The sequence below is a fragment of the Anser brachyrhynchus genome (genome assembly GCF_964034855.1).
Source record: "Anser brachyrhynchus genome assembly, chromosome: 19".
Taxonomy (NCBI): Eukaryota; Metazoa; Chordata; class Aves; order Anseriformes; family Anatidae; genus Anser; species Anser brachyrhynchus.
Genome location: NC_137712.1, coordinates 5,684,488 through 5,711,908, shown reverse-complemented (window position 1 = coordinate 5,711,908; position 27,421 = coordinate 5,684,488). Strand labels below are relative to the sequence as shown.

Below are 27,421 nucleotides of genomic sequence, written 5' to 3'. Positions count from 1 at the left end.
AGAGAAGGGCGGCATTCAGCGCTAACAAGCGGTCATATATCCCAATTAATAGACTGTAATTGTGTTGACTCATTGCAGCTTTCAAGGCTGAAGTGGAGTGGGGCGCTTTTGTCATCGTGCTGTAGAGCTCGCTTCATCTCTGGGAGTCCCAGTACATTTACGTGGAACAGCTCATCATCTGAGAGAGCTCCTGGTTCCTCTTGGGACAGGCTTCTTGGTGTTCCGACACACGAAAACCTTCCCTTTTTCTTGGGTACAAATGAAGTGTTTCTGTGTGAGGGAGGTAAAATATCTGTTATCCTTGGACCTTCTCACATCTGTTGTAATTTCGGCGTGTGCAGGCTTCTCGCAGGTAGCGCAGGATGCCTCGTCGACGTTGAACATGCCCGGCACGAGCTGTGAAAAGCCGAGAAGCCTGCCTCGAGTTCAGCTCAGCAGTTTTTATCCTGTCCTCCAGCTGCCACAAGGCGTCTTTGAAACCAGAGCACGGGAACGCTGTGCAAGAGGAGTAAGCCAAAGGTGGTTTATAAGCTGGAGGTGGTGCAGCGGGTGTATGGCTGAGCTTTCACGTGGTCGCTGAGCCTCCCGCTGGGGGATCTCAAGGCCCGATTAGCGGTCAGCTTGTCCGGCAGCCTGGTGACCTGAAAATCTCGTACACTGGAACGAAGTGGGGGCACAAGCACGGCACCAGGTTGGTCGACTGCTGTGGGAGCAGCCTGAAGAAGAGCTGGGAATAAAGCTGTGGTGTCTCTACTCCATAAGTGTGTGTTTAAGCTGAGTGCTTAATTTGCCCTTCATTTATTTTCCTAAAATATTTTCCATCTTAAAAGCCAGATCAAGTCTGAGGGCTTGACACTGAGCAAACGGGAACCAGGCTATTATCAGCTCTTTCCGAAACGACAACCTGATAATCCTCCCAGTGCCTTTGTGACATCCTTTTTATAACACTCCAGGTGTAATTACAAGATGAGAGCTCACATAATCTGTGGGGCTTTTCCTCTGCGCTTTCGCTCGATCTGATAACCGGTATGCTACACGGCTTGACATCCTTCTGCGTTACCTCTCTCGAGTGCAGCAGTGGCTTCGTATTCCCCTTGACTCCGGGGCTGCTGGAGATTTCTGGGCTGTTTCTTTCTCCAAACCTTCCTCTGCTTTGAGATTAATTTTAAAACGGGTACTGCTGGCACCCTAACTAAGGTACATGGTGGAGGGAGGGATTAGGGAACACAGCAGCTCTTTCACTCTCCGAAAATCCTCTGGCCACGTTCCAGGAGGGAGACTTGCACAGACTGAGCTGAACCAAGAGAAGGGAGGAAATGGGGACGCAATGACCCACCGAAAACCAGAGGGCTTTCTCCCTGGATTTTCCTACCTCTTGTCAGCTCAATCCATAGCTTTCCGTGTCCTTTAACAGTGCGTGGTGTAGGCTGCTCCTGGTTGTTCCCTTATTTTGGAGGGTTTAATCGTTATTGTTGTCATAACGTGACCCAATGCATCTCAAGTTGGCTGTGCAGGCAGAGGAACTTCTGTGGGCAGTCTGAATGTGCTGTGGCCAGTGAAGTTCAGTCTGGGATTTCCACGCTAAATTTCAGGTATCATCCAAGTAACCCCAATTTAGAGATCAGTCTCCATCTGGGAAAATGAAATGGAGGCGTGTCTGTTGTATCCTACCTGGGCAATAGGTGATATTTTCCATTCCTCTTGTAAGATGCTGGGAGAGAGACGCAGCTGGAGAAGATGCTGGACATGGTTTATTTTTACTGGGAGCATTTCACGGCTTTTCCTTCACAGAGAAAACAAGAAGAAGATAATATCCATAAGAACATGTACGAGAGGTGCTCACCGCCTGCAGAAGTAGCATGCGGTTTACCTGACTCACGCCCCCGACGCCAACCTGAGCAGGCACAGCGGGGAGCTCGAGGAACTCCCTGCTGGAGCATCGCCTCTGTTGCAGCACTGTTGTGTCCGGGTAGCCATCAGCAATGGCAGAATTTGAGGCTTTGCCATCCCACACTCGCTCTGGGGCATGTGCACTTCCTGAGGCTGGCTGCCGTGCTCCCGTTTCAGGTGGAAGCAGCTCTCTATGCTCAGTGCCTCTGGTCCGTTCGATGGCGTTTGACCGATTCCTGGTACACATCGATACGTTGCCCACGCCCACATTCACATTTATTTCCTTTGGAGCTGTTTGTAGATCTTTCTTCGGGAAAGGTCAGCAAAGTTAAACTGTTCATATGACTCAGTACTCATCACTACAGATAATTTTCTTGGTGTTTTCAATCAACAGCTCTCCTGGCCCCTTTGGGACCCAGCGCCATCATTGCTATGGCTAGGCAGTGAGGAACACTCAAATTCTTGAACGGGCTGCCTACCGCACGCGAGCACTGGTGCCAGCAAAAGGGGGATGATGGTATTGTATGGCAGGTATTGTACTTTGTTGGTGGTGCTGGTTGCTTGTAATCATTTGCGTAGGTCTTCAAAAACCTACTTTTGTCTCTGTAAATGATGAAGCAACGAAGCTGAGCCTCAAGCACCGGCTGCGGCAGCTGTAGGGCGGGTGTGAAGCAGGGTCGGAAGCTCATAGGATGCTGACTGTTGCTATACGCCCGTGCTCGCGCACTTTTCTTTATTTTCTGTCTGGTATGCGGGCAGACAGGATCTACAATCTTTCTTCATGCCAACAGCAGTAAACCTCAGACCACATGTAATATATCTGCCCTGCGAATGGCTCTGATTAATGACAGACAGGTAGGGTGAAGGGAAAGGAGCTTTGGGTTTCTCAAAATACACGGAGGCGCAGAGTGTGGGGTTACCGGGATCGGTAGCACAGGTTTCTTCTTTTACACCATCTTTTATTACTTTCTTGTATAATTCTTTTGCCTGAAAAGGCAGAAAATGTGGAGGCATTCCACAGCCTCATACCATGTTTTAACTGAAAATGTAAATATGACAAGTATTGTATTCTACACGTACCAAGAAAACCCGTTCTGAAAGGATTTAATGTAAAAACTTCTTCCCTGATTAGTTCTGCATCAGGTTTTGGTTTTGTGTTAATGGTGCAACCTAGAGGGACCACTGCTTCGGTCTTCCAAACCAGTTCAAACCCCGGGAAGGTTCTGCGCTTGGGCTGCGTCCCGTTACGCTAAGCAGGAAAATGGGTGCCTCTTTCTGCACCCTGCCTGCTCCTGGACCGGGACGGAGATGAGGGAGATGGATGTGTCCGCCTCCACCTCTGCTGCTCTCCAAGGGCAGCTGGCTGGGACCAGGAGGGAGATGTGTCCGCCTCTTCAGAGGCACGACTGTTCAGGGTTAGACCCCTGGAGAAGCGCCAGCCTGGCCATCGGACCGATGCCGGGCTCCCAGTAAGGTACTTTGCTCCCCAGGCATTACTTGACATCTTCTCCCATTTGAAAACCACGCTGTGCTCCACTCAAAGCATCGATGGACGGAAGGTTTTGAATATTGGCCGGACACGCTCGGGACAGGTTGATGTTCCTGATTTGCACGACAGGATCTGGATCGCAGGAAGGCGTGCGTGTTTGCGGCCCCGTTCGGCTGCCACGGAGCTAATGCTGGCGGAGTATCGCCGCCTCCGCGTTCCCCCTAATCCCTGCTGGGGCTGAGGCAGCGCTGGTTCGCAATACTTGTTTTCTTTTCCTCTTCTCCCCTTCCACCCCCTCCTCACGTGTAATCTGATCTCCCAGGCCTGGTCTTCTGCTTTGGCAGATTTTTCGCCTCTCGAGTGGAAGGAATTAACTGCTTGCTTTCTGTTCGGGAACAAGGCGGGTTTTACTGGTCCTCCTGGCTTTTCGGGTGGACATGATCAGCCGTGCACAGGATAACCCACGAGGTCAGCACCTCTGAACCCCCTGGCGCACCCTGGTTTTCACTTTTCATTCACATCTCCTTGCCTTTTCAGTAAAACAACACGGAAATGCTCCCACTCAAGCTCTGAGTCAGTGTTGGGCAAAGAAACGTTTCTAAAAATCTGGTTTCTGACACTTTGGAAGTATGCATCTCCTCTGATTGTGTCCTGGCTCCTCTGGTCTGGCAGCAAACACTGAACTTCAGCAGGATCCCTAAGCTGGTGTGACTCTACCTAGCGCTCAAACTCTCGCTCCCCACTCCACCTCTCACAATTTTAATAAATTGGCTGGGCAAGGAGAGTTCAGCACTCAGGGTAAGGTGGAGTCAGTGTTATTTTGTGTCTTTAGGGTAAGCTTCTATCTGTTTTTTCCAGATCTGGAAGTTGCAAGATGCCTCTTTCTTTTTCTTTGCCTGCAGATGTTTCAAAAAGCTCTTAATGGAAGAGGCCAAAAGCTTGTTCAGTGATTTATAAAGAGCCCCTTCGGGCTTGGATGAGCCTTGCAGGCAAGGGCTGGTAACACAGGCAGCTCAGTGGAGCTCACAGCCCATCTTGCTTTTTTACCTGGGTACCAGGAGGACGGGCCAGCGCTGCAGGAGCTCAGTAGGACCTTTTGCCTTGTTACTACCTTAAAAGAAGGATTCTGCCCCGTTGCTGGAGAGGAATCTCAAACAGTCGAACATCCCACCTCTGTAATCCCACCGCTCCTCGGCCGAGTCCTTCGGTTGTGAAGATTGCAAATAGCAAACATCTGTTAAATCAAGGAGGAACAAACCCCAACAAATGCACATGCCGTATTGCAAAATCGTTTGTTTTTCTCTCGAGGTCTCCAGGGGCCTTCTGGTAACCTGCCTTTGTTGTTGTTTCTTGCCTCGCAGTCCAAGTGCCACAAGTGTTAATATTTCATGGCGTGTGCAGGTAGCATCTGGGCTCTTGCTGGGCCGCTCACAGCGTGCGAGATGCTGTCTGAAGGAAGGAAAACACTCTGCCCTCAGGTGCTGGCTGCCCTTTACTCAAATCCACGTGTGATTGTCTTGGCTTTTTTGGGGGGCTGGAGGCAAAATGCCTAGTGTAGAGGGAGCAGAAAAGTATTGGAGTTGTAGTTAAGAGGCTCTTGTTTCTAATGTGCTATTCTGACTAGCAGCTGTCCGTGCTGTTGTGAACAAGGCAGCTGAATTTTGAGAAGAGCTTAAGATGGAAAGGTAAAATAAGGGGCTCCATAAGTGTTTGTGCATGAACCACGAAAGGTAGAGATGCTGCACGAAGGCAGGAAGCGAGCAGGCGATGGCAGCGTCAGCAGAGTGCACCTGAAATAGGACAGTGCTGGAGAAATTCACACCACTGAAGGCACGAAGGTCCATGTGGGCAGAGCAGAAAACCACTTGGGTCCCCTGTCTGGGTCTGCCTGTTACTGGTGCTGCTGGTCTGACTGGTGCCTGCTGATCTCCAAAGTCAGCAGCAGCCAGAGGTCCTTCAGTATCCCGCTCACTTGGGCTTTCTCCTTAGGTACGTGGACACACTTGGAAAGTTTTAGCGGGCTAACACAGCCCCTCTGTGTGCAAACAGACACGGCCAAGGACTGTTCCCACCCTCTGCCCGTTCCGCGGCAGGTATTGCTAACAGGCCGGGGAGGTAATCGCTTTTTTGTGCAGCGCCGCTGCGGCTCAGTAAGCGGCGAATGGACGAGCGCCCTGCAGGACTTGTTTCCTCGTGGAGGCGTCAGTAGCTGCAAGGAGGCAGCGAGCAGTTCCTGGGGCTGAGAGGTGACTGACCTGAGAGAAGTCGTCTAAACCTGAGGTGGCTTTTATGGGCCACCGTAAAAATGAGGATGTACGCCCTGCTCTAACCACCAGCCTCTGGCTCCCAGCTTGCAGCATGCTGCGGCGGAGCTCTCCCTGCTTACCAGGCACAATGCACTGCAGGGCCAAGGAGGCAGGCTTTAGTAGCCAGGATTTTAGATCCTGCTAGTCCCCTCGATCGGTATCTTCCAGAAGGCTTGGCACATCCTGTCTGAGAGTAGACGGAGAATTTTAATGGTGGAAGATCTGAGAACCCAGAGGAAAATCAGAATCTGTCAGGCAGAGCAGGCCCAGCCCCCGGGAGAAGAGGCAATATTGCGCTTGCTGTCAGATCAAAGCCCAGCTTTGTTACAGCTGTGTCTGCAGCACATGCTGTGTCACTCATAGATTTCAACATAGGTTTCTTTGATCGCTTTCATGTACACGTATATTTGCGATCAGGTAATGGTGTTAGATGTGTTGTGCCACCGCCTGAAAGATTTCATCAGAGAGCGCTGCAGTATGGCACGGACCTGCTCCTAACCAGAGAGATGGTGACCTGTGGGTGCCCAAAATCCTGAGTAACCCTAGCGCTTAAGAAGGAAAATGCATCTTATAAATGACGTGATTGGATGTATGGAGCAACAAAAAGAGACAGCAAAGTGCTGTACAGCCTGTGTTGAGCTCCCTAACACCGTGGGGAAATCCTCAGCTGCATTTACAGAGGAGCAAGATGAGGCACGGGTGACCTGTAACGGTAAGCAAGAACCTGCTCTTTTGCTGGGGCACTCCTTCACTGCTTTGCTTTACCCACTATTTTGTGCTTGCCTCTGTTTCAGGACAAAAAAAGTCCCTTGAAGGTACCTATGAAAAAATCCCCAGTGTTTGGGGCTTCAAACTGTTACCTTTCTGGCTTCAGAAGGGGGTTTTAAATTTAAGCTCTGCTTTTAAACGGGTGACGAGCAGTCAAGCTGTTTTTAATGGTATCGCAACAAAATTCACTCCAGTTGTCTGAACAGGGTGGGATCATGCCAAAACTCACTTTCTGCTCACGGAGCCCAGTCCTTTCACTGCGGCTGTCGTGCATGTGCATGTGATTGCTCTCTTGGAAAGAGCTGTCCTGAAATTTTGGGTAGCTTTAAGGACGTGAAGAATAAAATAGCCGTCCGCAAGAAGACGCTCAGACGTGGAGGCAGTCGGTTAAGGAGGTTATGCTCTTGTAGGAGCCTGAACAATAAAGGCTAGCGGCGTACTGGATGGCATCAGCAGGAGCATAGCCAGCAGGTCGAGGGGAGTGATTGTCGAGCAGGACAGAGGGTGACAAAGCAGAGCAGGTCGTCCCCGAGCAGACGATGCCCAGGGCAGGGCAGGGCAGGGCTTGACACCGTTTTCTCATGGGTGCCGGGCAGCCAGACGTGGAGCAGCGTTTACAGCTTGCAGCGCTGGGTAGGTACGAACATAGAGGTGTGGCGTGCTGCAGGCATGGTTAAACTTTACCTGGCAAGGGCCAGGAGCAGCCTGGTGTAGCCCTCAAGCTAGCCGTGCTCTGAGCGGGAGGCTGACCTGGAGACCTTCTGAGGCCAGTCCCAACCAAAATTGTTTTGCCGTTGCAACAGCGGCTGAGTGAGAGGTTGCATCAGTCTCTCTGCAGTCCAAATGTCTGCACGCTTTTCATGACTGACTTTATCCGAAGATGCGTATATGACAGACATGAAAGGGATTAATAGATGTCAGCCATAAGAGTAGCAGCACTTGTGTGACACCACCAATGTGGCTTTTATTTCTGTATCGCCAGCTAATTTCCTAGCATGCGCTAACTGAGGAGTGTTTGCTCCAAAGCGTTTCCAGTCCAGCTTGCCATGACACACATGAAGAACTGCTGAAGGATGAAGTTTGTAGCAGAGGGACCACACAGGCCTGTCTGCATGGAAAAATAAAGGGAATTAATTTAAGGGTTTATCTACAGAGGAAGTTATCCCAGGAAAGCTCTTTGTGTTTAACTCCCTGAGTGGATGCGGTTCTCCTGCAGCGAGGTTCTTCTGCAAGCGAGTTAATTTAACTTGAACCGAGGCATTCTTCGTCTGGAATAAGAACCCCAGGGGTTCATCGGGAATGTAATCCGCCTTAATTCTGCCGGCACTCATTGTAGTAACCTTAATCAGAGCAGTCGGGGGGCGGCCTTTGTGCTTCCAGGGGAACTGAACGGGAATTTCGCGTTCCTACAGCTGCAGTCGAACAAGGCAGGGCAGGGATGCTCGTCACGTGGAGAGAAGTTGCGTGCAAGATGCCTGGTCTGCTCTTCAAATCTTACTTCATCCCGGTTCCCTAAACATGACACTGGGCCTGAGCACGTGATGGCTGAGCGCCTCCTGCCATTTACGTAACCTTTCTCCTCCAAATCTGCCTTGTTTTTTGTTTTGGTTTGGTTTTGTTCTGCACAAGCTCTTGGTTGCAGCGTCTTCTGAAGTTGGGTGGGCAGGGAACAAGCAGGAGGGGTTGGTTTCTTTTGAAACACGCTGCCATGAAAGAGAAAGAAATCCTTTAGAAGCAGAGGGAGGAAGGCAGGGCACGGGGAGAGCTGCGGCCCTGCCTCTGTAACGCACTGCCGGCTGCCGGGGGGGTCCAGGCACGTAGCCTCACCTCTGTTTGGGCTGTCTGAATTTCAGGAAGCTCAAGTTCTCTCTCTTTTCTGGCTTGTCAAAGGGGGTTATCCATGCCCGTCTGCTTTAGGAAGAAGGGTGAAACCACTTGGAATATTGTGTTGTCCTCACCGTAAACATTTCTCTGCTAGAAATGATGCGGCTTGTGGTATTTTTGAAAACAAAAAGGGCAAATGTTATTATTGCTGTTCAGTGTGGCATGAGCTGAGGGCTGACGGTTCCTTTCCAGGATCAGAAGAGTGAAGCAAAGCAATGCTGCAAAACGGTGCCTGTGGACTCTGAGGGTCTGCTGCTCTGAGGCAGGGTCCCCATATGCTGGAAGCACCCGGTTTCCCCTCAAGTATGAAACGGTTGAAAATTTTGGAGGGCAAAAGAGCACGAGCTCGTCAGTAACCTTGCCGAAACAAACCGTCAGAGGTGAAGGGAAGCCTTCAGGGACAAAACGGAGGATGTGTCCTTCGAGGATGTGTCGCTTTGTCGGTCCCGTGGGCAGCTCCGCAGGTGGCTCCGGAGGCGGCCTGGGCCCTCGGAGCTCTGCTCCCCTGGGCACCCCGAGCTCGGGGCAGCAAACGGGGATGTTTTAGCATGAAGGTGCAGCTGTGTATGTGCCCAGATGTCCGTCTGCGTTACAGGCGGTGATATAAAGCACAGGCAGGTACAGAATGGACATAGATCGGCCTGGGGGGGGGGTCCAGGCTGGACGTTAGGAAGGATTTCTTTCCTGCGAAAGCGGTCGGACACGGGACGAGGGTGCTTGGTGCTTGGCGCCCGGTCGGCCTCGAGGATCCTCGAGGGTGCCTCCCACCCGTTCGTTTAGCGGAAAAGCCACGGCTGCTTTAGCGAGGAGGCGCGATAACGCCCGGACACGCTGGGGTGGGAAACGCTTCCAGAAGCAGGCAGGGGGAAGTCTCGGGAAACCCGCGGGAGGCCGGCCGCAGGTGCCGCCGCGGAGGCCGGGGGGGGGGGGGGGGGGGGGGGGGCGGCTCCTCTCCGGCCTCGCTCCCCGCACGAAGCCTCCCCCGCGAGGCGTCGGCGCCTTCCCGTCGCGACTGTCGCGACAGCGGCCGGGCTCGGGGCGTGCTGCGGCAGGAGGAGGGTTAAGGGGCGGGGCGGGGCTCGGCAGCCGCCGGCGGGGAGGCTGGGGCGCGGAGGCTGCGAGGGGGCCCTTTGTTGGCGGCCTCGGGCGACTTTTTGGGGCGATTTTGGGCAGCTTCGGGGAAAGCTCGGGCGCTCCCCTCCCAGCCCGTCCCGCTGGAGGAGGCCAGGAGCAGGGAAGATGGCTGGAGGAGGCTGCCCGAGGGGGGAGAGGCCGGCCCCCGGGGCTTTCCTCCGCCAGGGCTCGTCCTTGTGAGGGTGCGGAGCGCGGAGGGTCCGCAGCCTTCTCCTGCCGGGCTCCGTGGGGAGGGAGAGGACCTCAAAGGGTGGGGGGGGGTGGGGGGGGGAAGGGAGACCGGACAGCCGAGGCCAAACTCTGACAAATGAAAATGTTGGAGATCTGCTTGAAACTGGTGGGCTGCAAGTCGAAGAAGGGGCTCTCCTCCTCCTCCAGCTGCTACTTGGAAGGTGAGCGGGGCGCCGGGGCGCAGCTGGGGGCCAAGGGGGGCGTTTGGGGGAGATTTGGGGGTTTTGGGGGGGGATTTGGGGGGATTGGGGGCTTTTGGGGGAGTTGAGGGGGGTTTTGGGGAGCTGGGAGAGCCTGCTCGTGCCGTGGGGTGCGTGCGCGTGCGTGTGTTGGCGACCAGGTGATTTTCATTAGGCGCCGTGTACAAAGGGAGCGCGGCTCTACCATTTATGGTTGTGAAATGTCAAGTGGTCTCCGAGCCGACCCAACAAACAACGCCATCGCGGCAGGCCCGGGCTTTATTTTTGCCCCCAGAAGGCTCCAGCTTCTCTCGGGAGCGAGAGGAGGGTGGGAGAGCGACTCCGGGCGAAGGCGGAAAACCCCTCGGCGCCCGTCTGCGCGCTCCCCGCGTGCATCGCCGCGCGGGCCGGGAGCTCCTGGCCGCCCCTTTCCGCTCGCTTTTCGCGGACGGTCCTGCAGCCGGACTCGCGTGATCGCTTTCAAAATCGTGGGCTTGAGTCACCCCCTTTGTAGGAATTGACATCGGAGTTGACGCGGGTGGCTAACCGAAGGCCTTGCTGATAGAGGCACCAGGGAGCGCGGCTTGAGGCCCCCTTGCTTTGCCCCTGCTAGGCTGAGGAACCCCAAAAAAGTCCCCCCAAATCCCAGTGGGGGCTCGGGACCCTCTCCCGAAGCAGCCAGCAGCACTTTGTCCCGGTGACCAGGGGGCTCGGCCGGGCCCCCCAGCACCAGGGGAGCGCAGCCCTGGGCTGTGCCCGGGCGGGCGATGCATTCTTGGGCTTCTTTGTGTCGCTGGATGTTACTTCAGTAAAAATAATCCGCGTGCCAGGAGTACTTTGCTAACTCATCAAATCAGAGGGGAGAAACGCCACCACCTGATGCGGCGCGGCCTATGGCGAGCGGCTCTTGCTCAACTCTCGAATATTCAGCGGAGAAATGTTCCTCGGAAATTCATAGGTCAGGAATCCCAAAAACTACATACAAACGGCTTCTCGGGACAAACGGAGCCGGAGGAATGCCGCATGGAGGCCGCGTTCATCGGCCGCCCTTGGTGGCTCCGAATAGTTTTCTGCTGTCTAAAACCAAGGGACGGTTGCCAGAGAGGAGTTTTTTTTTTTCCACTCTCGGTCCTTTACGCCCCTAATCCCGCTCACTTAAAGTTTCAGAAACTTCACGGTGGGCGGACGCGTGCCCTTCCCTACGGGACCGGGTTCCTCGGTGAGCTTTTGGGCCTGCGAGCGGCGTGTGGGTGCCGTGCAGCGCTGGTACCGCCGCGCCGGGGCCGGCTGCGTGCGCAGCAGGGCTGGGCCGCGCTGGGCCTCCTTCCCGAGCAGCTGCATCTCTCAGCGCGGCCCTTGGAGGATAGGCAGAGCGGTTCGGGGCCTCCCGTCCCTGCAGAAGCGAATGCTGGGGGATGATGTTACAGGGGTGTTGCCCTGGCTGTTTTTTGCAAGTCTTCTCTTTTGTACACGGGGCAGGCACTGCCCCCTCCCCACTGAGCAGCGCGGTTGCATAATGGGATTAGAGCACAGCTCGCCTCGCTCCGGCCGGGCAGTGTCGAGTTATCAGCGTGATCAGGCAGTAAATACTGCGCGATTTTCACCTTCAGCTTCGCTGGGCCTGTGGCTAGGTATTTATGTTTCACGACGGAGTGGGAAACGAGCACTGAAGGAACTTTTAAACAAACTTCTCTCGAAGTAGCTCAGCTCAGCACGGGGCAAAGCTGCAGCCAGCACCCGCGTTCGTGTGGAAGATGACCAAACACCACGACTGCGACCCTCATGCTTTTCCCTGCACTGCTGTGACAGCCGCCTGGGACAGCGGTAGTCCAGGCCCCACCACAAGCGAGTCTGATGGAAGCCGTGCAGGCCTACAGAGGCCCGAGGGGCAGACCCCAAGAGGGGACAGCCGCGTGTCGGGGCCACCAGCCACGTCCCCGAGCTGTGTGGGGTGGCCAGGCCGTTCTGCGCGCGGCCTGCCGTCGCGCCGGCGCTTCGGAAAAGATTAAGGAGATCATGGCGATATCACTGAGGATTTAAGGCCGCTCGTGTTGTCTTAGCGGCGTGGGAAGCTGCTGAGGACATGAGAGGAGAACTTAAAGAGTTTCTTCCCCATGGTAGACTGTGAAACAGTAGAGAGCTGCTGAGGGGATGGAAGGACCGCTAGTGGCATGGAAAGCCAGCTGGAGCCTGGAGGATAGATTCAATTTTACCTAATTCGATTTCTTTTGGTTTTCATCTGCTAACAAAAATATGACAGCGTTTGATGAATAGCATGACTCCAACAATCAAATCTGTTTATAGTATTTTCAAACACACTTCTTGACGGTATTGTCTTGAGGTCGGGCTCTAAAATAGAGGTTAAAAATCTCCCTGCAGAGCTGATTCAGAGTCAGTTTGTGTAGGTATACGCACACGTCTTTGGACCAAGCAATCAGAACTGTTTCTTTTCGTGGTGGTCCTCTTCTGAAAGGCTTTTACACCCTCCTCTCTGCGGGAAGGAGGACTGATGGGTTGTGAAGCCCCCTCCGTGGAGGCCGGGGCCGCGTCCTGTCGCAGGGCACTCGCCGTGCACAGCCGGGCTCGCCTGCCCGCTGGGAGGCTGTGCCGTGCGTCACTCCTGGGCTGCCCCGAGGCCTTGAGGATCGCCTGAACTCCAGCAGAAACCCTTTTCGAAGCGGTTACGTGATCGCTGAGATTCCACGTTGCTGTTTGAGCTGGCCATTTTTTGCTCTCACTTCTATCGGCGCTAGTAAATATTATTTTTAAATGTGAGAGATCTGAACTTCTGTCGTCTGCTTCCTCCTTTTCGCCTTTGCCAGACTGAATAATTCCTCCCTCACTTCACACCAAGAAAGGGTAAAGAGTGGAAGGGAAGAGGCACAGCAAACTGCTGCCAATCTGATCTGCAAACAGAACGTGTCCATGTCCCAAATAGGGGCTGAAATAGTCTCGCTGCCTTTTTGGGCTCGCTCTACCACTGAAGAGCAGAAACCTTGTTTAAAACCTGTCAGCATTCTCTGTGCAGCTGAAAACCGTTCTGGGGACACCGGTCGAGCCCTTTGTTTTCCAACTGCAACCATTTCTGCCCTGCCAGCTGTCACACTGCCTGCGTGTCTTCTGTTTTCAGCGTGTCTTGCTACACTTAGAGCAGACGAGCCCGGGGAGGAGCAGCAGCCCATGGCCGTTGCCCGTTCCCAGAGGGCTTCTTTTGACACACTTGGGCACGTACTGGCCAGGTTCTGGTCTCCGCAGCACCAGGGACTCATCCTGCTCCTGGAGCAGCTGGGAGCAGCGTTCAGCCCCGCGGTCAGTCTGCTGGGAGGCACGAGCGCGTGCAGTAGGTGCTGCTGCCTGCCAGGGAGAGCCTGCTGCTTGTTTCCTCCCTTCCTCGGCTGTTTTCCCCTCTTGGCCTCTCATCTGCCATCACTCAGTAGAGTTCTTGCTTTTAAATACGTTTCTGGCTCTGTAATGGCTTGCTCCAGTGGTTCTTGCCTGTCCCATCCTTATTAAAAATGTGGCTGATGGTGCTTGTTACCATTTCCCATGGGTCCTGGTGAAGGAAGCATTATCATTTCATATGAGGAACCAGAGCTGTCTTCAGACCTAAAACTGATCATCCATGGACACGTTCATCTTCCCCTAATGCTCTGGAGCTGCTTAGTGAAATGGGGAAATAAATCTCCCTGATTTTTCCTCGGTGTTTTCTCTCCTCAGGGCTCCAAAATGGGCAAACCTCACTTATTCTGCTCTGTGAGCAAGGAAACCAAACAAAAAAAAAGAAAAGTAAAGTTTTCAGAAATACGCAAGCGTTGTTTGAAATTCAGGTGGATCTAGCTACTCTTTGCTCTTCCTCTCCCAGACATTACAACCTCAGGTTGGGCAGCAGCTTAGTAGCAGATTTGGGAATAAAACCTAAATTTCTGCCAGATCCGCTGTTCCCCTTTATACATCTGCAACCGCGATTAGCTGGAGAAAGATGGTATTTACCCTGTCACTGAGCGGTTATAAATGGAATATACTCAGCAAATAAACTCCAGTGGAACCTGCAGGATCATGTAAGAGTGAACTTTCAAAAAAGAAAAAAAAAAAAAAAGGCAAGATGACAGAATAATATTAGACAAGATAAAACACTGCACTGACAGCGAGGGGCTCTTCGTGCCTGGGCAGCAGAGCAGGAGCCCTTTGCAATACCGAGCTCCAGCGTGAGCCTGGGGTAGGGTGCGGGTGCGGGACGGGCGAGCGTGACCTCTCTGGAGGGGATGGGTCTGAAATCCAGCACAAAACCCTCTTTTTTTTTTTTTTTGAGGGATCTGCTTTGCAGAGCTTTTTGTAAATCCGTATCCCATCAGGCACGGAGGAGCTGTCAGCGGCCGCTGAGGAAATCACCGGGACGGAGGCAGCTCCTCCACCACGTGTGCGCAGGGCCAGGAACGCCGGGCGGACGAAATCTGCACAGCTCTGCTCGGTTCATCGGCCTTCCTTCCAGGGACGAGGAGGGCAGGGGGAACGCAGGCAGAGGGAAAGCTCAAGGCGGCACGTGCTGTACCTCCGGAGAGATCGCCGAGTGTGTTCTGCGCTCCCTCGCTCTGGAAACCTTGTGGAAAAAATGCCAGCGCAGTTTGTAAGCCCACAGGATGTTTGCTTTGTAGGGAGACAGGAGGTCTCTTCCCTCCCTCGGGACTGCCCCGCAGTCAGCTGTGGAGGAGCCGCTGGTAGTTCAGTGCTTTTGCCTCTCTTCCAACCCTTCGCTTAAATTTTTCAGGAAAGCTGCTTGCAGTGGTGTCGACCAGAATTGTTCACGTCTGAGGGCTTCTTACGCCCTAGCAGTGATTCATGACTTCGCATAAACAGTGATTAGCAGGAGATAGTTGCACTTAGGAAACCTTTTAGCGTACAAACATAAATACCTCCTGCTGCAAACTTAATTCAGGGGGAAAGGAAGGCATTCGCACAGCCAGTGCCTCAAAGTAAGAGCTCTCCTTGTCTCGTTTCAAAGTCTGCTCTGATAACTGTGTGTCGTTTAGGTGGTGCTAGCGGAGATCTGAGTTACAGCGCTGGGACTCCTCCGGGTGCCACCCTGAGCACGGGGTGATCAAAGCAAGAAGTGAGAGCCGTGCAGGGAGCAGCAGAAGGGCAGGTGGACGCGGGGAAGGAGTCACGGTGATAAGCGAAGGAGTTAAGGCTCGCTCCTCACCCCGTCCCTGAGCCAGGACACCGTCCCGCGGGCCCAGCGGCCGGGCTGACTCACTGGGAGGAATCCGGCCCTTCGAAGGGCTTGGCAGCGCTGTGAAATTACAGTTAAGGGCAGTGGTAGGAGGTGAAGAAGCCGGAGTGTGTTGAAAATGACCCCCAGTATGTTTGGACAGGAACATCTGAGTCCTGCTCTGAAGGGCTGCAGCGTCTGGGCAGATTTCCTTGGGAAACTCTCTAAGAGGGACAAACGCTGCTGACAGCCGGCCGTACACAGCACCCAGAGGGACGTGTCGTGTCTGGTTCTCTTCCCTCGTGGTTTTGTGTCCCGGACCTGTTAATAGCCTCCTCTTGGGGCCCAGACCTTTAGAGGAGTGTTTTGTCATGGTCCATCGAGCGTCTGCTGCGCTCACGTCCCCACAGCTCCGCTCTCTTCGTCTACACTCTTCTCCGTGCTGACCTGGGGCCCCATCCTTCCTTTCTCGTTGTCCTTTAATAACATCACCACCTTCCCTGCCACCTCCTGTGGCTTTGGGCTGCTGCCTTTTGGGGGTGCAAACCCTAAGCACGTGGTCAGGTCCCGGAGCCCGGCTGCACAGCGCCCTGCGTGTTCGCTGGGGCCCTCGCTTGGTTTCCCAGCGTCGCAAATTCTCCTCCGTTTATTTCACAGCCTTGCTCTTGCCAGCCGTTGGGTCTGCAGACGCTTATCACCGAATCGGTGGTTGTAGGAGTGCCATGGAGCCAAACCAGCCTTTCTGGACTTCCGTATGGCCGCTTGGCGGGTGTTTTCAGCCTTGTCACAGGGTCTGACCCGGAGCGCGTGCACCTTGGCATCCGCGGAGCGCCAGCCCCCGGCACCGCTCCCCTCCCGCGCATGAGCCGTCCCTCGCCGGGCTGCGATCATCGCGCTGCAGCTGGAGGGGCGCCCGCCTTGGATTTCCTGCCTTCCTGTTGAATCAGGCCCCAGTGGGGGAGGCGTTTTCCTTCCTCCCGGAGGTTACGGCCGCCCCGCCGCCCTGCACATACGCGGGGCCGGAGCATCGCAGCGTCGCCGCTCCGCTTGCAGCCCCTCGCTGCCCGTCTGCTCCAGGGGGTTGCTGCCGATGGGAGTCGCCCCCGAGTATCTCCGGTCATTGCAGTGCCCTGTGCTCGATAGGGGAGCTTAATGGGCTTGGCAGGATCAAAGCGCTTTCATGGTAAAATGATTATAGCTCCATTTTTTCAGAAAGTAGATTTTCTGTTTCTTTTCTCACTGTCCCTCTCGAAGCAAACCCGGAGTGCCAAAGTGTACTTTCCTGCAGGAGACGGGAGGAGGAAGAGTGTAGAGGTTTCAAAATAAAAACCCGACCATGCCACCACCTTTTCTGACTGTGGTATGACCACCGGAATCGTTTAGGAAGCGGTATTGCTTGGCTTCTCTGATTCACTATAAAAATATATCTCCCTGCTGATATGGTTTGGCCAGGAAAACAGGCCCAGCAGTGTGGTGTGCGCTTGGGTTTTTCCTGACTGCCCACTTACGTGGTCTCACCTTTTCCAAAGAACACACAGCGCTCGTGTTCGTCGGGAAGCACCCGGGGGCCTTTTACCAGCAGCGACCTGACCACCACGGTGAGGACGCCAGGCTGTCTGCAGGGAAACACTGGCACTTTTACCACCAAAGCTCAGAAAATAACCAGATTTGTTATTGTTTGGAGTTCTTTTATTATTACTATATGTATAGCGTTCTTATACAGCATTTCCCCATTGTTATTTGGGCCTGTCCCAGCCCACGCTTGACTGCCAAAGGTTTTCTGGTGCTGCTTGTGGCAGCTCCTCGCTGCTTACTGCCAGGTTTGCAGACCAACCACGCTGTTACAGGGACGGTTTGCTGTGATGGCATCTACATTGCAGCTCCTCGCTAGTTAGCACTAAAAGCACGAAGGCAGAGCTATCCTCCAGATGGAGGGCAACCCCTTACAAGAATAAATAAGGTTTGCATACTTTGTTACCCTGGGCTTGTTTCAGCACAGGCACCGCTTTGGTGGGGCAGCATGCGGGGCCGTCGCTGCCCCAAACTCCTGGTGGCACCCTGGTAATTCCCCGATGTACTTGGACTTGGCTAATATTTACTGAGTAGTACACTTAGCATGCCACAGAGTGCAAAAAGCTTCGTCAATTTGGCTTTTACTCACCTGCGAAAATCAGTTTTGGGGACTGTGTTTTTCTCGAGGCATCTCAAGCCTCCTAAAAACGTACAAAGCGCAGCGTGCGCTCTCGCCGGGCGCTGCTTTGGGGAGCAGCATGCAGGAGGGAGGCTGAAAAAAGGGCCAGCCTTTACTCAAGCAAGATGAGAAATGATTTAAAACACTATAAACGACAGAAGTATGTACCCAACTCTGTACATCCCACGTCTTCACAATCTCATCCTGCCTGGCTCTCGGTGCTTCTTCGAGTTCTGGTGATTTCATTTATAGGATAATTAAGGGATTTACCTTTTAAAGGTCTTTGCTTTTGTTTTCAAATCTCCCCATTGCAGCAGCTGGGCAGGAGCCAAGGGATTTACGGAGCAGCAGGCAGCCTACGTGAGCAGCATTTCCTGGAGGGAGGAGAGGGGCTTTCCCCGACCAGCAGGGAGCTTGAGCCTTCGGGAAGGGCTGCGGGGGCCCCGCAGCTCGCTGGCGAGGATGCTCTGTGTATGTGGCACCGTCCGCCTTTGTCCTCTGCCACATGAGGAGCACACATGTCAAGAAAATGAGAAAAATCACAGCGCGGGGGTTAACCAGCTGGCTTTTATCAGCAGAAATGAACCTCCTTTTTCCTCCCTCTCTCTCTCTCCCCTCTCCAGAAGCCCTTCAGAGGCCGGTAGTGTCAGATTTTGAGCCCCAGGGCCTGAGTGAAGCCGCCCGCTGGAACTCCAAGGAGAACCTCCTGTCCTGCCCCAGTGAAAATGACCCCCACCTCTTTGTTGCACTGTACGATTTTGTGGCGAGTGGGGACAACACTCTCAGCATAACTAAAGGTAAGGCAACTGGGCAGAACGGTACCGGGAGCATGTGAGAAGACATGGGATGGAAAGCCACTGGGGAACAACTGAGTTACACACTAAACACTATGGAATTTATTTATTTTTTTAACTGTGGGAATTCTTTTTAAACAAACAGAAATATTTCTTGAAGTCATAACCTTTTAAAAGGTTAAAAACTAGCTGAGGTTTTTGCGTTGGCCAAGGCTGTTTGTCAGAGCTAAGGTCTCCACTAGGAGCAAGATTTTGAGCTGAGAAATCAAACTAAGCTGACCCTAGAGGCTGGCCTCTGCCGTTTTCATGGTTCTCCAAAATGCAGGCTTTCTTAGAAAAATGACCTTACACAGGAGGTGTTTTCTTGCTCAGTCCTTCTGTTCCTTATGCAACTCCAAGTTGCATCTATTTACTTTGCTAATCAAAACGATTTTTTACTGTTTATCCGTTCCTGTTGTAGTCAACTCAGTTCAAATAAAATTTGTTGGGATCTTCTCTCAGCTCAAGCAGTATCAGAACTGCTATGGAACTGCACGGGAATTTAACAAACTCTTGAAGCATTCATGTCGCTTTATTTGGCTTCTGTGGTCCACTCAGGCTTAAAGCAATGCATGTGGTCCCTGCTCGGTCAGGTACCTATTCTTACGGGAGATTATTTAATGATCCATAGGGCAGAAAGAACCCACCCTTTACTCCGCTCCCAGGTTTGCCATGTCTAAATATATTCTCTTCTCCTAAGGTGAAAAGCTCCGCGTCCTGGGCTACAATCACAATGGCGAATGGTGTGAGGCTCAAACGAAGAACGGACAAGGCTGGGTGCCCAGCAACTACATCACCCCAGTGAATAGTTTGGAGAAACACTCCTGGTATCATGGACCGGTGTCGCGTAACGCCGCCGAGTACCTTCTGAGCAGCGGCATCAACGGCAGCTTCCTCGTGCGGGAGAGCGAGAGCAGTCCAGGACAGAGATCTATTTCCCTGCGATACGAAGGAAGGGTGTACCACTACAGAATAAACACTGCATCCGACGGAAAGGTAGGCTGCAGGCTGTCCACACTGTTAATGAAAGCCTTGCTGGTGTACTCTGTCCGCTGAACGCGTGAGGTCAAGTAGCAGCAATTGAGCTGTGCAGTTCCGAGCCCCGATCGCAATGTTCAGCATCCGTCGTTACAATAAACTGTGACATTCCAACAAGGCTGTGACAGAACAAGCTTATTCCTTTAGCAAACTGGTGAGGTACAGTGCAGCTCAGTAGCGAACCACTAAGGTAGGAGACACTAGAGCTTACATCAGAGCTGGATGCAACAAATCTTGTCAGTAAGGTATTCTAACAGAGGATTTTCATTGCATGTGTTCTAAAGGTAACATCTTGGACTGCCAAATCAGAAAAGTCTGTTGCTGATAGTCCTGTAAATATTAGGGACAGAATACCTTTTGAACTATTCTGCATTATTTTAAACTACTATTTTGATTTCTCTACAGCACTTCAAGGTGATTATTGAAAACGGGTAGGCACTTTCATTGTTGTTTGGGCCCCCTTTCTAGTGTCATCTTTTTTTTCCCTATATCTTTGTGTACTACAGCAGTGTTGCAATGCCTTGCTTGATGGATGCTGCAGAGAAATGTTAACATAAGTGTAGTTTTCCACAGATTTTCATTTGAATTTCATGGAAACATTTCTTCTGGCATTGGATTTCGGAAAATTTTGTTTTTAATGAATCTATTTTAAGCAGCGTCACTTTAGATCCTCTGCAGAAGTTGCAGTGTGGGTCTGGAGCATGGCTGCTGATGCTCTTCTTGCCAGCATCTAGTAGTTGATAGATTCTGTGCCATTGAAGTACTTTTAAAAGAAATAAAAAAAAAGATTATAGTATTGTCTTACCATAGCCAATTTTCCTTTGTCCTGTGAGAGCTGTATTCTTGATACAGCAGAATCTGTAATATAAAAACATAGGGAACAAAAAATATCGTGTTTGCTATTTATCAGACTCATCACTCTAAAACCTTTAATAAGATAAACAAATTTTATTAATTAATGGAATGCTTTTGGTCTGCTTTAGCAAACAGACTGTAATGGAGACGATTGCTATATTATATAAGGCGATGGATTTCTTCGTTACAGTGCTTGAGTTCTTTTTTCGTTCTGTGCAGACACACTCTGTGGTCACATCAGCCCTGAGAAATGCTGACAGGCTGCGTACTCCGAGGAGTACATGGCAGTCTGGAATATTATTCCTCCTCCTGTCTCTGTGCTTGGTAGCCCTTTGATTCACATTGATGCTGGCAGATGAGCAGTGTTCACAAGCGAACACTTTGAACCGCGGCCTCCTCCTTTTGGCGTAAATAACCGTGTGTCCCTGGTGCTGTAGCACCTTCTCCTTTTTCGCTGTAAAAGGGTTTGGCATATGAAGGCTTTCATCCCCGCAGAGCTGTTTTTATCCCCCAGAACAGTTCTGCAGAGCTACAATAATCTGCTCAGGTCTGTAGTAGCTGGGTTAACTGTTCATTTTCCACAGAGTTGCTTGAATTGGTGTTTTCGACAAAAGGTGCAGGTCAGCATGAGAGCTGTGCCTGCGGGGCTGAGCGAAGAGGTGGCCGCGGTGCTCCCTCTGGCCCTGCTGTCCGCACGGAAGGGGCCGTTCACCATCCCCAAGCCTCAGCGCTGCAATTCAGCTTGTTAAATCGCATCGATTTCCATTTGTGTTAACGAAGCGAAGTGCGACAGCTCATCAGGAGCGTGCTGCCAGATGCCTGCCTCTGCTGTCCACCTCCACCCGGAGCTGAGCCAGGGCATGCCATGCTCTTCCAGTGCCCTGTCCCAAGCTGCTGAAGCTTAGAAGCAAGAGAGTAAAGAAGTAAGAGAGTGCTAATGTCCCTGCTTTCCCCTTGTGAAATGGAGGCTGCTGCACAGCATCCCCGCTCTGAGCTGCCGGGGCCGTGCTCTGTTACCCATTTCGTAGCCAAGCACGGCTCTGCCGAAGGGCAGCTCTTACCTCCGGCTCCCCGGGCACCTGGGGCTTCCACAGCCCGCCGGGTCAGCAGTCAGCCTTCTGAGGAATTCACTGCAGCACTTGCAGACATCGAGGGTGAACGGCCTTGGTGGGTGATACCCTGTGACTGCGAGAACAGCGCACGATCGGCCCAAAGAGGTTTTACAGAAATAAGAGGAGCAGCTGCTGCTTGGCGCGGAGGGGGGCCGTGCATCACACAACCTCCTCCAGCCTGTAGGGAAAGTGAAAGAAGTAGGAAGAGATTGGAGATGCATATACCTTAATTTTAGCACCGTTCATATTAAAGCTCTGGGGTTCAGTAACTTTAAACAAGTAATTCATCAGGGGATTTCTTTTATTTCCCACTTTAATGGGTCATATTCTTCCGGACCACCTTTTAATGTTTTTTTTAGGAAGACATTCAGAATGACCTTTCTGGATTTGGCTGGCACAGCGCAGCTAGTAATCTGGTAAACCACTTCCGTGGAACAGAGGCCTTGGGTTTTCCTGCCTTGATGGTACTTGAGGCAAAGCCTCCTGTTGAGTAACCAAACTGAATAAACAGCGCTGTCCAGCCCGTTCTTCAAATCCTGCTATGCTCAGCATGAGGGACACAGGACATGTCTTGACTGAGTCTCTTGGAGCTTCCAGTGGCTTAACAGGATGCAGATTCATTCCCTTCTCATGGATCTTCGTGGATTTTTTGTGAGGGCTTTTAGTATTGTCTGCTGATGGCAGGGTGAGAAATCCCTTCACGTTAAGGATGTGTTGCATGGGTCAGTTTAACAACACCCTTACCAGCAGTCAGGAGACACGGTCTGATGGTAGAAGCTGTGGATAAACAACTGATTTGTGCAAAGCTGAGCAGCCTGGAGCACCTTGGAACAGCACGGCTGTTAGTTTGACTGAAGACGCACGAAAATTGACCAAATAATAAGTGCCAGCCAGGATGCAAATTGCATGAGCCCCCGCGTAACCTCCCGCGCTGCAGAACTGCTGAGTCTGGCCCCGCTTTATGAGTACAGTGAGCAGCACCGGACCGTTTACGTGGGGAAAATGATCCAGTAAGCATCTTGAGCTAAGGCTTGGTGAGCGAGGTCGCTGGAGGAGGGAGGGCGCAGCAAAGCTCGCTGCGTGGCACCGGCGGCATGCCCTTCATAGCTGCTCCTTGTTGCCTCGTCTTGTGATACGTGCTTCACATTCCAGATGAAGATTTGAACACAGCCTAACTCTGATTTCCAGGAGTGCCGGTAGGGAGAAAGGACTTGAGGTGTCGGTGCTAAGATTTCATCACCGAGAGGGTAGAAAAGCTGCTTCCGCAGGACGAACACGCTTGGTGGGTGGCTGGGTGTGCTTTTTCATGTAGGTAGAAACCTTCCTGGGTGTTCAAGCATGGAGCCTTGTCCTGGCATCCTGAGCTCTCTTCCCCAACCTGCTGTGGGTTTCTTGTGAAACCTTTGGCCGTTCATTTAACTTCCTTCTCAATCTGTAGCAAGTTCATATCTGTCACACAAAACAGGGATATTTGTAAATTCCACGAGATTTTGAGATAGTGGGATGCAAGCCATCATAAAATTAGGGACAGCTTCCTTCTCCACACTTCCCTGATGCTTCCAAGCAGTCCAAGAGTTCAGCATAGTTTTACACATCCATACTTTTATATTTTAGTCCTCAGTGTAACGTGAACTGCTAGTACCCCTGCTAGTACTGCAAGTTGTTCCCAAACAGACGCGGTTTGTTTCCAGTTGTGGTTACGCTGGCTATTCCGTGGTGGTCTGAAGAACTGTTTGCTTCTTGCCTTGCGACTGTGAGATCCCCTCTGAAGTTGCCATTCTTCTGTTCTCGGAACATCTGTTTTTAAGCTGATTTATTTCACCTCTGATTGCGAGTGGTGTTTTTTTAATCGTAGTGTTGAAATGAGACCTGGTCCAGTTACTTCACCAAACCAATATTTGACTCCTTTTGGTGAGGACTGCGCACTGCTCCCCAGGAGGATGCCTCTCTTCTCTAGAGATACAGGTTTCTGTAGGAGTTTCACTGTCAGCAAACGTAGCGAAAGGAAAGAAGCTGCCTCCAGCCCAGCGTATAAAACCCTCAACTCATGCCCATGCACATCCAACAGTAAACGTGCTGTCACCAGAGTAAGTGTTCAAGGAGCTGTTCTGTTCACGTGGCTTACAGAAGGGTTGGCCACTCTGCATCTTCTCCTGCTCTCCAGAGCCCGGGTGCTGTTGCCCTCAGAGGAAATGCTGTTTTAACCAGGGGATGTGATTCCTCAGCAGTGGGAAGGGAGGCTTCTCAGCTAGCTGCCTTCTGTGGGTAACGTTCGTGTCCCAGAAGCCTTACAGAGGGCATTGCTCTGCTGCAAAGAGCAAAGCTTGAGAGCCAGCAGCCACCCTGCACCTCGCAGTAGTCAGTGGCCGATTTGTGGGGCTGTGCACTGCTGTGTAACCCTTTTTGGGTAACGCTGTGTGCCCGAGCTGAGCATTTTTACCTTGCTGTAGCTCTTTCAAGTAAGTCCATGACATACGTAGCTGAGCGTTCCTGCCAGCTCTCACAGAATGGTCACCATCTGCACTGAAGCCTTTGCCTCGTTCTCAGAAACTGAAGCAGGAATTTGGGCCAGCAGGATGCCGAGGGGGAGAGGGCCTCTTCCGTGTCACTCCGACTTCCTTGGATGATACAGCTGCTCTTTTCACTCACCTTTTCATATTCGTAGGGCCAGTGCTCTTGTTTCCTTTGGAACATTTGGTGTTTTCCAATGCCTCTCGTTCTCATTTTGGGTTTTCTGTAGTAAACAGACGCCTGCAAAGGAGGAACATCTGTACAGAAATTGCCAATCTCCAGATCAAAGGCTCTTTTTCTCCTCTCTGCAAACATTTTTTCTCTATAAATACATCTTCCTTTTCTGTTGGACATGTTCACTTAACACATCTGTGAAGCTCCAAAAATTTCTTTTTCCGCCCAAGAGTTCTGTCTAGGTGGAAGTAACAGAGTTTGGCCCCAAGTCTGGGATTTGGGGCTGAGTGGCAGCCCTGTCAGCTTCCCAAAATCCCAGACAGATGGCCACTGCACGTGCACAGACTGAGCTGTTCGGTGCACATCCAGCGAGGCAGAAGGTTTCTCCCTCTCCTTCAGGTGTTGCAGCATCACTTTATTATTATGGTTATTATTACTCTTCTAGCTTTTGTCACTTTGCATAGCAGAAGTTTGGACTGGAGTATGAAATAGGAAGTAAATACAGAGCTGTGTTTATAGGTGTCACTTTTCTGCCTTTAGCAGGCTTTTAGGCTCAAAATGGATCCTCTCTGTAAATGTTAAAGCGGTAACAAATGCAGGCTGCCATGCCTCGCAGTAGGTCCGCACTCAGTGGTAATGATTTTACTTCGGTGTTATTGATCTGTGCCCATCACAAGGACGGAACAGACCAGCTGTCCAGCTGAATGCAGAACGCTATGCAGACCTTAGCCCAAAGCCAGGGAAGCTACCAGTTTGTTAATGAAACTTAAAGGAGAATTCAGGAAGGTGAAATGTCGTAACTCAGACAGGAATAACGTGATCCAGATGCTGAGGTAGAAAACCCAACTGTTCAGGAAACATCCCACAATCTGTGCTGACCAGCCTTTTGAAAGCAGACGTTTCAAGCAGCAGCATGCCAGTCGAATGCTATTTGCGGTTATTCCTTCCGTTGTGTTTGAGCAAAGTGCATGTATTTGCTGGTGGATCCATGCACTTATGCAAGTGTTGATCTTTCTCAGCTCTGAGCTTCTGCGAGCTAGTTAAAGAGCAAGTGGAGCTCGTGGCACTGCAGTGTGACTGGAAGCCATGCAACACTTTGATTTCACGGTTTTAAATGTAGTTTCTGCATACGAATGCTCCAGTGTGCATGATGTGAATGAGCTTTCTCTTTCTCCTTGTCCCTAGCTGTACGTCTCTTCAGAGAGCCGCTTCAACACGTTGGCGGAGTTGGTCCATCATCATTCGACGGTAGCAGATGGGCTCATCACCACTTTACACTACCCAGCGCCCAAACGCAATAAGCCCACTATTTACGGGGTGTCCCCGAACTACGACAAGTGGGAGATAGAGCGAACTGACATCACTATGAAGCACAAGCTTGGTGGCGGGCAGTACGGAGAGGTGTACGAAGGAGTCTGGAAGAAGTACAGCCTTACAGTGGCTGTGAAGACCCTAAAGGTAGGACTCGCATCTCTCAACATTCCTACGTTCCTCTCCTTTCAGCAGGAGCCGAGTTCAGGCTGGCTGCCTTCCCTCAGCCCCACTTGACAGTTTGGGTTGGTGATAGCCCTTAATTTCTGTGCGTAGGCCTGGAATAACAGAGAACCTGAATTGATGACGGTTTTATGTGGCACTTGAAACACACATAACTAAACAGGATGTTAACAGCGCAATTTTTGCTTCAGAGCAGATGAAACCTCAGAAATGTAAATAACTGCTGTGATACCTCTTGCATTCAGGGGGTGGCAAAGGTGTGCTGCTCGCAGGTGAACGCACAAAGACAAGCTGGGGCATTAAGGAAAATTGCGGATCGTGACTCAGGCAACAGAAAATTCAAGGGCTGCGTTTCAGGGAGGATCTTAATGTTTTGATTGTTTGTCTTATGTGGCGTCTTTCGCAAAGACAAGCTCCCTGTGTACCTAGCAGTCTTAAGCAATTGTTCACAGCTGTTTATTATCAAAAGATACGGGAGGGGGAAAAAGTGTATCCAAGCTCAAGTATATTAAAATTCGTAAGAGGCTTTAGTGGGGAACTGGGTAATCAGTTCTGTTTCTGGCTCTGCTCCCTGATTTCTGAGTCTTGGTTTCCTTGCCTCTTGAAATGCAAATAATGCTCTGAGTTCATAAGGTCATTGCTTAATTCATTTATGTTTATAAATGTGTCTTGAGATCTCCTGGCACCATCTACACACATTGCATTCGATTGCTTAATAAGAGTTTATGTTAACTTGACACCATGTTCTTTCTCCTCGCATTGGGATGTGGCTTGGGCTTGCAGAAACAAACAGAAGAAGGCTTTTTGTTTGTTTCTTTTTGTTTTTTTGTTTTTGCAATGGAAATTTTGAAGTGGAGAGACCTGCACAGGTGCGGTAGCGTCAGGGGAAGAAAGTTTCCTTGATTTGGGGAAAATATTTCTCCCTGACTGTCTGAACGGTGGCTACCTCGGTATTTCTGGGTTGCTATGGCTGCAGAAAGTATTTTCATTTTGGCCTTTTTTGTACTCTGGAGATTCCTTTTGCTGCTCCCCAGTGGAGAAGAGTTCAGCGCCTGGTTGCACAGGCAGCGAGTGACACCTAGTGTTACCGGTGCTCGGGCCAACGCACTGGGACCGACCGCAGGGCTTGCTCGGGAGCACCATGATGCAGGTGGAGCTGCGATGTGACCGGCTTGAACAAAACATCCGTATCTTGAAAAGGAGAAGGAAATCGTGTCCTGAAATGATAACTTTGCTGCAACATCTCCTTCCGTGGTGTGAGGATGCCTGATGTCTTCAGGTCTCTCGTTTGTGCCCAATTCTAATTTTTGCGTTCCTTCATCTTCTCTCTAAAACCCATCAACAGAGGCACATTTTGTGCGATGCCATCGAATCTCTGTGCATAACGAGAAACCTTAATACAGACCATGGCTGTTTCAAATAGATCAAATAAATATTTAATGAAACATGACTAAAAGTGGTTCATAATGTAATATGGAGCAGCATGTTCCACTGGGGAATGTAAGAATAACCAAAAAGAGAGTTGAGAAACACTTCAGTCTGCAATTATGCACACTAAAACCATCCTTAAAAGCAAATTTATAATCCACCGTCCTTAAATCCATCAGTCTGCTACCTGACAGGTGGGATTATAGCTTTCTTCAAAGTTTTGGGAAATATTTTAAAATCGCATTTATATTCTGGTTCTACATGGGAAAACAAGCCTTCAGCAGCTGCTTCACAAACACTCAAACGACTCACTTTATCTTCATGTGAGAGAATATTTTTCAAAACTTTACGTGGTTCTGGTTCCCTCCCCATCTACCCCGTGTATCTGCATAAGAAAGATAAAGGGGAGGGAAAGCTAAAAGGAAAAAAAAAATCCCTCCCAGCTTCCTTTTGACCAGCAGGGCTCGGGAAGCCCCATTTGTTGGTCGTTTTTCTGTCATGTCTGAGCGGAGCTCACAGCCGGCACAGAAGACTGGCTCACCCGAGGAGACGATAAAAGCAGCACCCTGGTTTTTGGTTGCACGTAACCGGGAAGCGCTAGGCAGCGTGGCTGTGCTCGGATGTTTCCCATTTAAATATTTCATTAGGAACTCGGTGTGATGGGCAGGAGGCAGCAGCGCTTCTGAAGGGGGTGTTAC

At 51.4% G+C, this 27,421-nt stretch overlaps 1 protein-coding gene across 4 annotated transcripts in view; it reads left to right on the top strand.

Annotated features, from left to right (window-relative positions):
* ABL1 (ABL proto-oncogene 1, non-receptor tyrosine kinase) overlaps window positions 1-27,421 on the top strand; it is a 75,320-nt gene that overhangs the window by 33,633 nt on the left and 14,266 nt on the right. For 3 of the 4 annotated variants that reach the window (XM_080562271.1, XM_080562272.1, XM_080562274.1), the window contains 3 exons: window positions 17,902-18,075; window positions 18,812-19,107; window positions 24,987-25,259. In XM_080562271.1, coding sequence (XP_080418397.1) covers window positions 17,902-18,075; window positions 18,812-19,107; window positions 24,987-25,259 — 743 coding nt within the window. Of the gene's footprint in view, window positions 1-9,133; window positions 9,864-17,901; window positions 18,076-18,811; window positions 19,108-24,986; window positions 25,260-27,421 lie in introns of those variants that run through there. The other variant, XM_080562273.1, reaches the window with a different exon arrangement.